Source organism: Bubalus bubalis, chromosome 16, assembly GCF_019923935.1.
Source record: "Bubalus bubalis isolate 160015118507 breed Murrah chromosome 16, NDDB_SH_1, whole genome shotgun sequence".
Lineage (NCBI taxonomy): Eukaryota > Metazoa > Chordata > Mammalia > Artiodactyla > Bovidae > Bubalus > Bubalus bubalis.
In genome coordinates this window covers 656262-671423 of record NC_059172.1, presented here as the reverse complement: position 1 = coordinate 671423, position 15162 = coordinate 656262, and the positions used below count along the sequence as shown (strand labels likewise).

The 15162-nt window shown below is 44.2% G+C and overlaps 1 protein-coding gene across 1 annotated transcript in view; it reads right to left on the bottom strand.

The window, feature by feature from the left end:
• Positions 1–15162, bottom strand: part of LOC123329846 (atherin) — a 42805-nt gene that overhangs the window by 10675 nt on the left and 16968 nt on the right. Inside the window, exon 3 of the mRNA XM_045163039.1 lies at positions 1546–1631. Coding sequence (XP_045018974.1) covers positions 1546–1631 — 86 coding nt within the window. The remainder of the gene's footprint in view (positions 1–1545; positions 1632–15162) is intronic.

The following is a 15162-nucleotide window of genomic DNA, read 5'->3' as shown; positions in this document are numbered from 1 at the left end:
ATAATGGGAAGTGGGAAGGGCTTTAGATGGTGGTGATGCTGAGAGAGAGAGACAGGAAGCTGAGAAAGCAGAAGCATGGGGGTTGGATCAGGAGCTCAAACTGGACCAGTTCTGTGAGCTGACACTATAGACTGAAGAGTCATTACGACAGGCACTGAAATCTCTGGAAATGCAAGCTGGCAAGTCAGACAAGAGAACAGGATTGGACGCACATGGCATCGCATGACAGGTTCACCTAAAGCTGATGTAATGGGAACGGATGAGAGTTCCAGGGGAAGGTGACACCTTGTAAGGAATGGGCATATCTGGCTGACAAAGTGAAATTAATGAAGATGAACTTGAGGATATTGAAGAAATTAAGAGAGGGCCTCAAGAGTGTCCTGTTCTGGAAGCTAAGGAAAGACAAGCATGTCACAGGGCCAGGAGGAAGCAGAGCAATGCGGTTGAGAAATCCCAAAGGACGGGGATTGAATAACGCCCACTGGAGTTAGCCAACAGGTTGTTACTGGCGGTATCAGGGGAAACAATTTTAGAAAAGCATTAAGGAGAGAGGAAAGACTGCAATTCACTGGGGAAAAAATGAATGCAACATGAAAACATTTAAACTGTGAGAATAAAGCTCTGCTTTGGGAACGTCTGGTTATAGAAGGAAGGCAAGAGATGACTGATGGCTTGCTGAGAAGTAGGGCAAGGAGTCACTCAGAACACTTGTTCAGTCGCTAGGTCGTGTCCGGCTCCTTTGCGACCCCATGGACTGTAGCCCGCCTGGGCCTCCTCTGTCCATGAGATTTTCTGGGCAAGAATACTGGAGTGGGTCGCCATGTCCTCCTCCAGCGGATCTTCCCGACATAGGGATCCAACCCGAGTGTCCTGCATGTCCTGCATTGGCAGGCACATTTTTTTTTTTTTTTTTAACCAGAGCCACCAGGGAAACCCATTCAGAAGAGTGGGTGATGTAAAACCTGCAGACATAGATAGGTACAGGGCGATCCCTGGGTTGGGAAGATCTCTGAAGGAGGGCATGGCAACTCACTCCAGTATTCTTGCCTGGGGAATCCTACGGACAGAGAAGCCTAGCAAGCTACAGTCCATGGGGTCACAAATAGCTGGACACAAGTGAAGGGACTTAGCACGCACGCACTTTAACAAATTCAAATATTTACTGCTTTTGGGACTGTCTCTAAGTGATGAGGACATAAGTAGTGGACAACACAGACAAAAATTCCTCCCTCTGTGGAACTGACATCTTTCATATGCATTCATCAGCTGTCCTGTTTCTTTTCACTGAAGAGTTAGGTTTCAGGTGCTTTAGTTCCAACTAACTGACATGCTCGTAACTTACTGATGATCGGGTGTAGCTGTTACAATGCTTTTGATTTTCAAAACAGTATTTCCTCAGCTTTAACAGGAACAATCACAACAGCCAATATAGTAAAAACAAATCTGTGGGCTGCAGCATCAGACAGACACGGTATTACTCCAGGGACCGAGGGGATCAAGGAAGGGAGAAGTCACTGGCCCCCTAAAATGTCAAGAAGTACTCACAGCATAATTATTGGGCACCAGTTTTCATCAGCTTCTGCAGGGGAAGAGCTGCCCGGAGATCTATCAACAATGCCCTGTGCTTTTATCTGTATAGGAAACGAAACTTGTTAAAGTTACACTTTTGCATTTTGCAGGAAACAGCTGCAGTGAACCTATGCTTAAGACAGAACAATCCAAGTCACGAGATGGTAGAAAACTTTATTAAAACTGATTCAGAGAAGTCAGACCACATACATTTTATTAAGAAAACTTGAATTTTGTTAAACTTTCATGTGATTCTAATGTGCAGTAATCTGAGGACCACTATTTTAAATTCTTTCTGTGGAACTCAAATAAGATTGAAAAAAAAATAGGTAACGAGTTATCACTTTAAATATTGGGTTGGCCCAACAATTCGTTCAGGCTTTTCCCTAAGTCGTTACAGAAAAACCCAAATGAACTTCTGGGCCAACCCAATAGCTTTTTAAACATACTTTATATGGAAAAAAACACTTCAGAATTTTGCAGACATGACGGGAAAAATAAACAACACAAAATCACCCAATTGCACCTTGTTCTCCCGACACTCCCTCCCAGCTCATCTTTGTTCTCTGCCTGACACTCACTTATCACAACTGGATACTTCCATCGTTTATTTGAGTGTTTGCTCCTCCTGCCTAGAAGACAAGCTCCTGAGGCCTAGGACTTGCCTACTGTGCTTATCACTGAAACCACAGCATCTGAAAGAGTGTGACACAGACTGGGTCCCCAAACAGCATGTGTTAAAGGATGATAGTTAAAGATCAGTTCTGTTTATGGCTACTTGCAATTAAACTGATCAACAGACATATTCTTTTCCCTGCATAACCTTTATAATGGGTTTTCTGTATGTAGCTTTAGCTCTCCATGTTCTCATTTTCATGGCTGCATAAGAGTCCTTCATGAGAAAGCCCCAAATTATCCATTTACCTTGTTCATGAACTATCTCTACCTGGTTGATTCTAACTGTATATATCTACCTGTGAGTATGCTCAGTCACTCACTTGTATCCAACTCTCTGCGACTTGCCAGGTTCCTCTGTCCATGGGATTCTCCAGGCAAGAAAACTGGAATCGGTTGCCATTTCCTCCTCCAGGAGATCTTCCCCACCAGGGATCGAACCTGGGTCTCCTGCACTGGTGGGCAGACTCTTAACCACTGGGCCACCTGGGAAGCCCATGTGTGTCTACCCACCAATCTTTCTGTCTTTACATTTATCAATTAAAATAGGAGCATTCAGTTTTATTCTTCTTTCATCCCTTTATTAAAGTTTACATTAGAAGTCAGTGAAATGTTGAATCAAAGGGATTTCACTCTATTTTTCATGTGTGGTGATTTTTTCTATATATTAATAGTTTTAGGTTAAGATATGCAGTTCCCTTAAAAGACAGGCGTGCCCTGTTCACTAAATTTAGACTAATTTTAATAAATGACCACTCTCTCTTTCACACCCTCCTCAATTCATTAAACAGAATATTGTACCATCTTGATAACTTCTTACTGTGAGTAAATAGTACAGCATTCTCATACGCTAACTGAATCTTTTTATTTTCTGTTCATATTTTCTGCCCACTACAATGTGATTTACCTTTGTTGACACTTTTACTAACTTAATGGTATCAAGTAGTCAGAACATGGAAGAATGCAAGACACACCAAACCACGAAACCTGACAGTTTGGAGCAAAGTCGCCTTCCTTCCTGCTCCCTTCCTTCCTTCTTGTTTTCTTTCTCTGCTTTTCTTTGCTTCTGTTTTCTGGAGGGAGCACCTTTAAAGAGGCGGATGCTATAATTTCTGAAGAACTGAAAAACTGAATCCCTTTGAAGAGATAATCTCATAAAGACACATAAAGTAGAGTTGGTGAAGAAACAGTGAAGTTAGATGAAGTCAGAGAAGACACAATGAGTTACAGAGAATATGGTTAGAGTATTACTGGAGAAGAACCAGAGGATGAAGAGGCAGTATCAACAACAGAATGGCAGAACGCAGGAGGAAGACACCAGATATGGAGAGGGGCCTTGCTGAGCAAGCTACTTTCCATACTAGAGGAAATGAGAGCTGCTTTTCTGGTGATCATATATGGCTATTCAATCGAGCATAAAACTGGGGATCCACAAAAGATTTCACAGGCAACCTGAGATCAAGATAGAAGCAAAAGGGGGATTCCGTGCAAGTCCAGCGGTTAAGACTCCATGCTTCCACCACAAGGGGCAAGGTTCAGAACCTGGTGGAGGAACTAAGATCCCCCATGCCACGCGGGGGGGGCAAAAGCAGGCAGAACTACAGACTAGACGAGGTGTCCAGAGGCAAATGACTCCCATCCTGCATATGTCTGGGTAATAACTCACTGAAGGCCACATTTCCACCAGCAGGGTGGGACCAAGGACAGAGACCAGGGAGACAGATATGGTAAGAAAGCAATGCTCTGTTCTAAGACTTCTCAGTACAAGGCATCTCCACGCGGAACCATGCCTGCCCACCAGAGGACTGAGACAACAGGAAAGTGATTGAAGTTAATACAAGAAATAGATCGGTTTAAGTAAGAGGAAGAGAAACTAATTTTTGTTAAATATACACCATCTGTCAGGCATTGGGGTAAAAGCATTACACCCAATAAGTTTCTTTAAAAGGGAACCAAAGCATTTGCTAGGTTCTCATAAATTATGTGCTTTATAAAGAGGATCAACAGTATGCGTGCATCAATCTCACTCTCCCAACTCACCCGACCCGTTTCCCCCCATGGAGTCCACACGTTTGCTCTCTGAGTCTGTGTGTCTATTTCTGTTTTGCAAATAAGATCATTTTTCTAGATTTCATATATATGCATCAACATGATAACTGTTTCTCCTGACTTCGTTCTGTATTACAGTCTCCAGTCCATTCACATCTCTACAAATGATCCAATTTCATTGCTTTTATGGCTGAGCAACATTCCATTGTGCACAGATAGCACGTCTTTATCCAGCCCTCTGCTGGTGGCCATTTAGGCGGCTTCCATGTCCTGGCTGCTGTAAACACTGCTGCCATGAACACGGGGTGCAGGCACCATTCTGAATCAGCCCTTCTCTGGGGACATGCCCAGTACTGGGATTGCTGGGTCATGTGGTACTTCTATTTTTAGTTTTTTAAGGAAACTATACTGTTCTTCCAGAGAAGGCAATGGCACCCCACTCCAGTACTCTTGCCTGGAAAATTCCATGGATGGAGGAGCCTGGTAGGCTCCAGTCCATCGGGTCGCGAAGAGTCGGACACGACTGAGCGACTTCCCTTTCACTTTTCACTTTCATGCATTGGAGAAGGCAATGGCAACCCAGTCCACTGTTGTTGCCTGGAGAATCCCAGGGACGGGGGAGCCTGGTGGGCTGCCGTCTATGGGGTCGCACAAAGTCGGACACGACTGCCGCGACTCAGCAGCAGCAGCATACTGTTCTCCATGGGCTTCGCTGGTGGCTCAGATGGTAAAGAATCTGCCTACAATGCAGGAGACCTGGGTTCAATCCCTAGGTTAGGAAGATCCCAGGGTTGGGAAGATCCCTGAGAGAAGGAAATGGCCACCCACACGAGTATTTTTGCCTGGAGAATTCCATGGCCAGAGGAGCACAGGTCATGGGGTTGCAAAGAGTTGGGCGCAGCGGACAACAGGCACACACGCTCTTCCCCACAGCGCCTGCATCAATTCACACTCCCACCAAGAGTGCAAGAGGGTACGCTTTTCTCCACCACCTCGCCAACATTTATTGTTTGTAGATTTTTTAATGATGGCAAGTTGTTTGTGAGGTACAGGGAAGCAACCTAAATGTCCATCAACAGAGGGACAGGGAAGCCTGGGCATGCTGCGGTCCATGGTGTCGTGAAGAGTCAGACACGACTTGGCAACCGAACAACAGCAACAAACTGCTTTTCACCTCTAGCCAGCTGAGGTGAGCGTGATTCCATTTTACAGATTTTAAAAAAAGGAGTGCAAAGGATTGTCACCTCCCAGAATTACAAAGCTAAGGGAGAGGGGGTGAGATTACACTTCAGCCTAACCACAAATCCCTCATCCTTCCTCCTAAGGTCTCTTTTAAGACTAGAAAGGAACATTTCTGTCTTCCATCTAAAGATACACCATCTTATATCAATTCTATGAGTCACTATTTTTTTACATAGTAACACCTGTGAAATCTCAGGGTGTCATAGGTTAAGGGTGCTTGTTTTCTTGCACAAGTTTCTTGGTTTCAAGTGTTACATTTAAGTCTTTAGTCTATTTTGAGTTTAGTTTAATATATGATGTGAAAAAATAATCTGATCTTTTTACTTGCAGTTGTACAGTCTTCCTAATGCTATGTATTGAAGAGCCCGTCTTCTCCCCACTGCTCAGTCTTACCTCCTTCATTGTAGACTGACCATGGAAGTGTGGGTTTCCTTCTGGGCTCTCTCTTCTGCCCCACTGATCTGTGTGTCTGGTTATGGACCATACCATACTGTCTTGATTACTGTAGCTTTTTAGCATAGTCTGAAGTCAGGGTGCATGATACCTCCTGCTTTGGTCTCCTTTCTCGAGATTCAGGGTATTTTTGTCTTTTGATACAAATTTTAGAATTATTTGTTCTATTTCCGTGAAAAATGCCATTGGTATTTTGACAGAGATCCAGGCTGCTACTTTTAAACTGAAGCTTGCTCCTTAGCCCCAGAGATCCCACAGGTCCTCTTATCTCAGAAGAGGTCCTGCTCAAAGGGAGCTTCGAGGATGGCATCTTCTGTGAAGCCTTTACCCATTCAGCATTTTAAGTTCTTCTCTCATGGACTATCATAACTTGTATTTCTTTGACGTTTATTCACTGATTCTTTCATTAGGATATGAGCTTTTTGAAGGTCAAAAACCATTTTTTTACTCATCTCAACATCCCCATTTCCTGCTAACTTAATACTTATTTTAATTGGTAAAACCATTATGGAAAACAGCCTGAATGTTTCTGAAACTAAAAACACAGCCACTGTATGACCCAACAATTCCATGCCTGGGCATATACATGCACAAAACTATTGTTCATAAAGACCCATGCAACCCAGTGCTCAAACCAACACCGTTTACAATAGCCTGGATATGGAAGCAATACAAACGCCCACTGACATGAATGGATGAAGAAGATGTGGTACATATACACACAGAATATCGCTCAGCCACGAAACAGAAGGAAACAGTGCCATCTGCAGCAGCGTGGGGGACCTAGACTGCCACACTGAGTGAAGTCAGTCACAGGGAAGAGGAGAAAATGTGATATTGCTTCTATGTGGACTCTGAACAAATGGTACAAATTAACCTATTTAGAAAACAGAATAGAGTCCACAGATTAAAAAAAAAAATTATGGTTACCGGTGAGGGAAAGGGGAGAAAGAGGGATAAACTGGGAGAGGGAATCGACATATACACACTACTACATATAAAACAGGTAACTAATAAGGACTGGAGGCTTCCCAGGTGGCTCACTGGTAATCTGCCTGACAATTCAGGAGATGCAGGTTCGATCCCTGGGTCAGGAAGATCACCTGGAGAATGAAATGCAACTCACTTCAGTATTCTTGCCTGGGAAATCCCATGGACAGAGGAGCCTTGCAGGGGTCACAAAAGAGTTGGTCATAACTTAATGACTGAATAACAACAAAATAAGGACCTACTGTGTAGCACAGGGAACTCTACTTACTCAATACTCTGTAATGACCTATATGGGAAAAGAATCTTTAAAAGAGTGAATATATGCATAACTTATTCACTGTGCTGTACAGCAGAAACACGACATTGTAAATTACCTATATTCCAATAAAAATTTAAGGATAAAAATACAGCATTTAAATAATTAAGTCAGACTTTATTCTTTATGAGCTCAGTGAAATCATCTCTGACAAAGTTTGCATCAGCGACACTGACTGCTTGAGGTGCATGAGTTAGAACAAAAGTAAGTGTTTCTTTATATTCTACACTACTTTCTTCCAACTATTCCAGAGATCAGCTTTGATTCTGTCGGCTCCAAACTTTGTTCCAGTCACCACTTTCAGGAAACCATCTTCTCTGTATCTCCTGGAGTCCTGTCCCTAGGCCAACCAGGAAGGCCCACTGCATCTTCCACGGGTCCCACAACCTCCCCAAGGACAGCGCCCCTGCCCGAGGCTCTCCGTAATGATTCTGCTGCCGCCCTGGGATCTGCCCTTGTCCCTTCTCCCATGCCCCGGAACCCAACCCGTGATGATTCTTTCCACACATCTAAGCAAATGAGTTTTTGGTCTTTCCCATACATGAAGCACCACACTGCTTCATATACATATTTGCATGTGCCCTTCACGATAACCCTTTTTTCTGCCTAGATGCTGCTATTTCCCTATTTCAAACACAAGCTGACTAAAGCACAGAGGTTAACTAATCCACCCACGGTCTTGTGTAGTGAGAGGCGGAGTGGAAATCTGAACCAGCGTGTAGATTCCATCACGCTGTTAAGCTCTACGGGCTCTGCCTCCTTTTCTCTTTTTCAAACACCATCTTTGATCCTTACATTTACAACCTCACATCTGCCTAGGTTTGTTCTATGGTTGGTTGTTTTATTGTTTGTTTGTTTGCTTTTTATTTTGAAATGATTTTACATTCACACAGAAGTTGCTAACATAGTACAAACTCTCCTGGGTACCCTTCTTCCAGTTTCCCTGATGTCTGTATCTTACATAATCATAATATGGTTACCAAAACCACAATTCTTCTATCCCCCAAAATACTCCCTTGATAACACAGAGCCCTTCTATAACCACAACGAAACCCCCTCGGATGACCCCTTCACAGTGGCAGCCCCATATCTGCCCTCTGGGAACCTCCGTCATATATTTCGCCACTTTAAGAACAGCCAAGGGACATCCCTGGTGGTCCGGTGTTTAAGACTCTGGGACCCTACTGCAGGGGGGTCCCTCATCAGCGAACTAGATCTCACAAGCCACGGCCAAAGATCCTGCATGCCACATTAAGACCCTGTGTGGAGAAAGGAAGGACGGGAGAAAGGAATGGAAGAGGGAGGGAAGGAGGAAGGAAAAGAAAAGAAAGAAAGAATAATCAACAGATAGAATTGTACAGTGTGTAACCTTCTGAGATTGGCTTTTTTCACTCAACCTGATATCCTTGCGATCCATCACTGTATGTATCAATCGTTTGTTGCTTTCTATTGCTGTGTAGTATTCCATTTAGTGAGTATATCGTTTGCCTGCTGCTGCTGCTGCTGCTGCTGCTGCTGCTGCTGCTAAGTCACTTCAGTCCTGTCCAACTCTGTGTGACCCCCACAGACGGCAGCCCACCAGGGTCCCCCGTTCCTGGGATTCTCCAGGCAAGAACACTGGAGTGGGTTGCCATTTCCTTCTCCAATGCATGAAAGTGAAAAGTCAAAGTGAGGCTGCTCAGTCGTGTCTGACTCTTCGCGACCCCATGGACTGCAGCCCACCAGGTTCCTCCATCCATGGGATTTTCCAGGCAAGAGTACTGGAGTTGGGTGCCATCGCTTTCTCCGATATAGTTTGTCTATTTACCAGTATAATTTTTTTTCAGACTCCTCTGCTTCTACTCGAATAATCTAGTGATTCTCAAAATATGGTGGGAGGCCTTCCTTAAACTGGATATGATTGCTAAAAATGCAGAATTATGGACCCCATTTAAGACCCATTCTATCTGCATGTCTGTGAGTAAGGCCTAGGGTTACAATATCTTCAACAAATATCTATTTGTTGAAGTTCAAATACTTCAACATAGCACAATTCTGGTTACTTTTTAGTTGCATTAAGTTCAAACCAATGTTCAGTTCAGTTCAGTTCAGCTGCTCAGTCGTGTCTGACTCTTTGCAACCCTATGAACTGCAGCACACCAGGCTTCCCTGTCCATCACCAACTCTCGGAGTTTACTCAGACTCATGTCCACTGAGTCGGTGATGCCATCCAGCCATCTCATCCTCTGTCATCCCCTTCTCCTCCTGCCTTCAGTCTTTCCCACCATCAAGGTCTTTCCCAATGAGTCAGTTCTTCCCATCAGGTGGCCAAGTATTGGAGTATCAGCTTCAACATCAGTCCTTCCAATGAATATTCAGCACTGATTTCCTTTAGGATGGACTGGTTGGATCTCCTTGCAGTCCAAGGGACTCTCAAGAGTCTTCTCCAACACCACAGTTCAAAAGCATCAATCCTTCAGTGCTCAGCTTTCTTTATAGTCCAACTCTCACATCCACACACAACTGGTGTAGCGACCATTTAAATTAGGAATGGTGACGGTTAACTGGTCTTCTAATTATAAACCATTCTCCAGAGGCAATTAGTATCAGACCCTTGGCTAATGAGAATAATAAATGTCAGAATTTGTCTTGAAAATGAGTGGCTTATTAAATAGCATGGCCATATTAGAAGTGTTACCCACTGGTGACTTTGAATGTATTAACATTTTAGGAACATCCTCTACCCTTGCATGTATAGGATGTAAGTGTCTGACAATGTCTGTAGCCTTTACCCTTATGTGCTGAACTAATGTCAGGTCTTCTGCCCATCCATGAACTTGGTAGACTGATGACAAGACCTTATCTTGGAAGACTTGGCTTGCCTGCTCAGTTGAGGCTTTCACACAGAACAGCGGGAAGAGGAGCATCTAAAGAACACAGAACCTTGGGCTGCAATGAGCACCTTCCGTCTCGGTCACGCGTCACAGCCGAAGGCAGCACTTAACACCAGGTTGGGCCTCCGTAAATATTCAGTGGATTTTAAAATGTGCTCTGCTCTTTGGTACTTTCCTTGTGCTGACTAGGGTCACAAAACCAGTTAGTCCTTAATTCAAGGTCTTCAGTAAACAAACCTTTTTTTTTTCCTCCTTTTATGAATTGTGCTTTTGGTGTCTAATCTGAGAATTCTCCACTAACTCTAGATTCTTAAGGTCTGTGCCTATCTTTTGAAAACATAAATTTACAGTACATTTATTTTCATAGTAATATGTTGCACACATTTACAGTTTTACATTACAGTCTATGACTAATTTTCAGTTAAATTTTTATATAAGGTGTGAGACTTAGGTTTGAGTCCTTCCTTTTTTATAATTTATGGTGCCACTAGACTTCCTCAGTGGCTGAGACTGTAAGGAATCTGCCTGCAATGTGGGAGACCTGAGTTCAATTCCTTGGTTGGGAAGATCCCCTGAAGGAGGAAATGGCAACCCACTCCAGTATTCTTGCCTGGGAAACCTCATGGACAGAGGAGCCTGCTGGGCTGCAGTCCATGAGTTGCAGAGTCAGATACGACTGAGCAACTAAGACTTTCACTTTCACGGGGCCACTTGCTGCAGCACCTTCTGTTTAAAAGGTTACCTTTCCTCCGCTGAGTCCTCTTGCACCTTCATGAAAACTTAGGCATATTTGTGTGCTTCTGCATCTGGGTTCTCTATTCTATTCCACTGATCTACATGTCCCTCTCCAGTACCACACTGTCTCGATCACTGTACCTGCATGAGAAAAGTGAAGTCGCTCTGTTATGTCCAGCTCTTTGCGACTGCATGTACTGTAGCCTGTCAGGCTCCTCTGTTCATGGAATTCTCCAAGAAATAACGCCGGAGTGGGTGGCCATTCCCTTATCCAAGGGGACCTCTCCGATCCAGGGATCAAACTGTGTCTCCCTGCATCGCAGGCAGATTCTTCACCATCTGAGCCACCAGGGAAGTCCTGTAGCTACATCAGTTTAGATCAGTCGCTCAGTCGTGTCCAACTCTTTGCGACCCCATGAACTGCAGCACGCCAGGCCTCCCTGTCCATCACCAACTCCCAGAGTTCACTCAGACTCACATCCATCGAGTCAGTGATGCCATCCAGCCATCTCATCCTCTGTCATCCCTTTCTCCTCCTGCCTTCAATCTTTCCCAGCATCAGGGTCTTTTCTAACGAGTCAGTTCTTCACATCAGGTGGCCAAAGTATTGGAGTTTCAGCTTCAGCATCAGTCCTTCCAGTGAACACCCAGGACTGACTTCCTGTAGCTGGATAGTTAGCACTGCACAGAGAGCGTCCTTCTACCTTATTCTTTTCTAGGATTGTTTCAGGCGTTCTTTATCCTGTGCCAGCCCACAGAAATGTTAGAGTAAGTCTGTGCCTGTTTAACAAAAACCTCATTGGGGTTTTGGTAGGAATTTTATTAAACCTTTCTGTCAGTTTGGGTAGAAGTCACACCCTCGTGGTATTGCGTTGCTTTCAAACGCTTCCTCCTCAACTTCCCCAGCAGGGCGCCCTTCTGGTTGTCTCTCTTTTGCTGCTAACTCTATCCTGTCTCTCAGCTTCATCTTCTTCTGCCTAGACATTAAATATTCAACACACACAAGCAACATTATAAGATCCCCAACTCTCTGTCACTTTCTAGAGTTGCACAGTGCCTGGGAGCAGAAAAGGCACACATTTTCCCTTGCCTCTCCAAGATCCAAGGTAACTTCTTGGTGCCTCGTAAAAAGAATTAAAAGCGTCCTTGCTCAAAACAGGCAAGAAAGTTAAAGGGGGATAAAACAAAAAAAGGGGCACAGATTAACCGTGAAGGACATCTGGTGGTGAAATCTGTCACGGTCCTGTCAAGGCTGCGTCTCGGGACCACACAGGCCACTAGAGGGCACGACTCAGCCGTGGCTGCCACGCAGAATCCCCGTCTTGGGGAAAGCTTAACCAGGGAAGCCCAGCGCCTTCATTCATTCTGGAGTGCCCTCTGCCTCTGTCTGATGCCACTTTTCCCTTGGCTCATGGGAGCCTGCAGACCCGGTGAGATGCAGCTCCCAGCAGGTGCCCCACTTCAAGACAGAGCCTGGCACCTGTGGACACAGAGCCCGGAGCCCTGACACATAGTCCCTAATGTGACCTCAGTCAGACTGCTTACCACACTACGACACGCTGTCCCCCTGTTCAAAGCGGCAGTTAAACTTAACTCATCACAGGGTTTTCATGAGAATAAATAACAGAGGTGAATGTAAGACCAAATAATGTCCGATAAACAGCATGTGACGTTATTTCTAAACTAATTCGTGTGTGTGTGTGTGTGTGTGTGTGTGGAGTCGTTCAGGGACGTCTGGCTTTTTGTGACCCCATGGACTGTAGCCCACCAGGTTCCTCTGTCCATGGGATCCTTCAGGCAGGAATACTGGAGAGGGTTGCCAGTCCCTTCTCTAGTATCAAAATATACTACCATCCTTTGACCACTAGAGACTGAGGTTTAGAATCTGCCTTCATTCCACATACTTTCTAGGAGCCCTAGGCATCTCTTGCCTCCTCCTCCCCTTATTCTTAGCCAGTTTATATCACTGGGCCTCGGTTTCTTTACTGAGACCTCCAGCCCCAAGAGACCAATCCCTCACCACATCCCTTCCCAGGAAACTGGATCTGGCTCCCTGCACCTCTGGTTACAAGATGGAGTCTGCCTGGCAAACATGGAGCCATCATGTCTGAATAGGCTGGTGCCCCTCAAACCAGAGAAGGCACACCAGTGCTGAAACCCTCTTAAAAAAAAAAAAAATCAGCGAGAATATAAATACAGAAAAAAAAAAAAACGGTAAAGCATTTAGTGATTCTCGCCTCATTGGATAAGGGACAGACCCGTCTGGTTATTTTGAAACCTGTGTATGTAGCTGCATGTGGTGTGGTCACATGGATCGTGCCCTGCAGGTCCAACATTACAACGTGTGATGTGTGAAGGTTGGTTTATCAGCTGCAACCCCTCCTCCCCCCAAATATGAAAATCTGAGAAAACGTAAGCATTAAAATGTAAGGTTTCCCTGGTGGCTCAGATGGTAAAGAATATGCCTGCAATGTAGGAGATCTGGGTTCAATCCCTGGGTCAGGAAGATCCCATGGAGAAGGGAATGGCTACCCACTCTAGTATTCATGCCCAGAAAATTCCATGGGCAGAGGGACCTAGTGGGCTAGGGTCCATGGGTCACAAAGAGCTAGACATAGCTGAGCAACTAACACTTTCACTTCTTTATCACTTTCAAGCATTATTTATAACTTACTATTCAATGAGAAAATTCTGTTGAGAATATCTGAAACAAGGAGTAACCTGTTCGTGTTTCCCCAAGAACACAAATGTGCACACAGCACTGCCCTTAATCCAATTTAAATGAAACACGTTAAGCAAAAGGGGAAAAAAAGGTCATCAAAATGTGAACCTTTATAGAGTGGCATACACAATGTGCATTCCAAGTGTGAGTATAGGCTTTTAACATGGAATCGTCTTCCTTTATAACTTTAGGTTATTATAAATATAATCTAAACAAATATAACTTGGGAAAATAGAAAACAATCACAAATTTTAAAATGCTGACTAATAGGAAATTAATATAATTATATTACACACAACTTTATGTCCTCTCAAAACTGTAGAGAAACAAAAAATTACAAAGGAAGAACAAACCAAATTTCATGCCTACTAACTCTAACAAAAGAACTGGACTTGAATTGTTGTCTTTTTAATTTTATTTTCCCAGTACGTTATTTTTTTTCATATGTTACAAAAGCATTGGCCCACAAAGGACTCGTAAGATTTTTAACGGCCTTTCTTCACTGACAGCCTGTGACTCACAGGGCTGGAGGCCAGTGATCCTGATACAGGACTCGGTGTTGAACCAGGCAAGCTGCCTCACACCCACAGACAGCAAGCTCATGGACCACACCTCTGGGGATGCTACCTGAAATCTGGACTCTTGATTTGTTTCTTAGGAATCCGGCTCCACAGTTAGGCCAATTTCCCCAGATTTGAAACTTTATATAAGAATGATTTCCTTCTCAGGAAAGCTAACTAGAGAAGCATTTTCATTGTATTTGAATTGTAATAACAGATCTGATGGCTGTACAACAGAGTGTTAGTGAGTTTATGCACACAGTGAAAATCCACTGCCTAAAGGAACAAGTCATGTGCTTCCCTAATATTTTCACATATAAATTCAGCTGACAGCTGAGTAAATTCCCATATAAATTCAGCTGACAGCTGAGTGAATTCCCATATAAATTCAGCTGACAGCTGAGTGAATTTATATTGGGAAAATATTAGGGAAGCACATGACTTGTTCCTTTAGGCAGTGGATTTTCACTGTGTGCATAAACTCACTAACACTCTGTTGTACAGCCATCAGATCTGTTATTACAATTCAAATACAATGAAAATGCTTCTCTAGTTAGCTTTCCTGAGAAGGAAATCATTCTTATATAAAGTTTCAAATCTGGGGAAATTGGCCTAACTGTGGAGCCGGATTCCTAAGAAACAAATCAAGAGTCCAGATTTCAGGTAGCATCCCAAGAGGTTTGGTCCATGAGCTTGCTGTCTGTGGGTGTGAGGCAGCTTGCCTGGTTCAACACCGAGTCCTGTATCAGGATCACTGGCCTCCAGCCCTGTGAGTCACAGGCTGTCGGTGAAGAAAGGCCGTTAAAAATCTTACGAGTCCATTGTGGGCCAACGCTTTTGTAAAACATCCGACTCTTTGCTACCCTTGACGGGCTAGGCTCCTCTCCCCATGGCACTCTCCAAGCAAGAATACTGGAGTGGGTTGCTGTTCCCTTCCCCAGGGGATCTTCCCCACCAGGGATCGAACCTGGGTCTCCT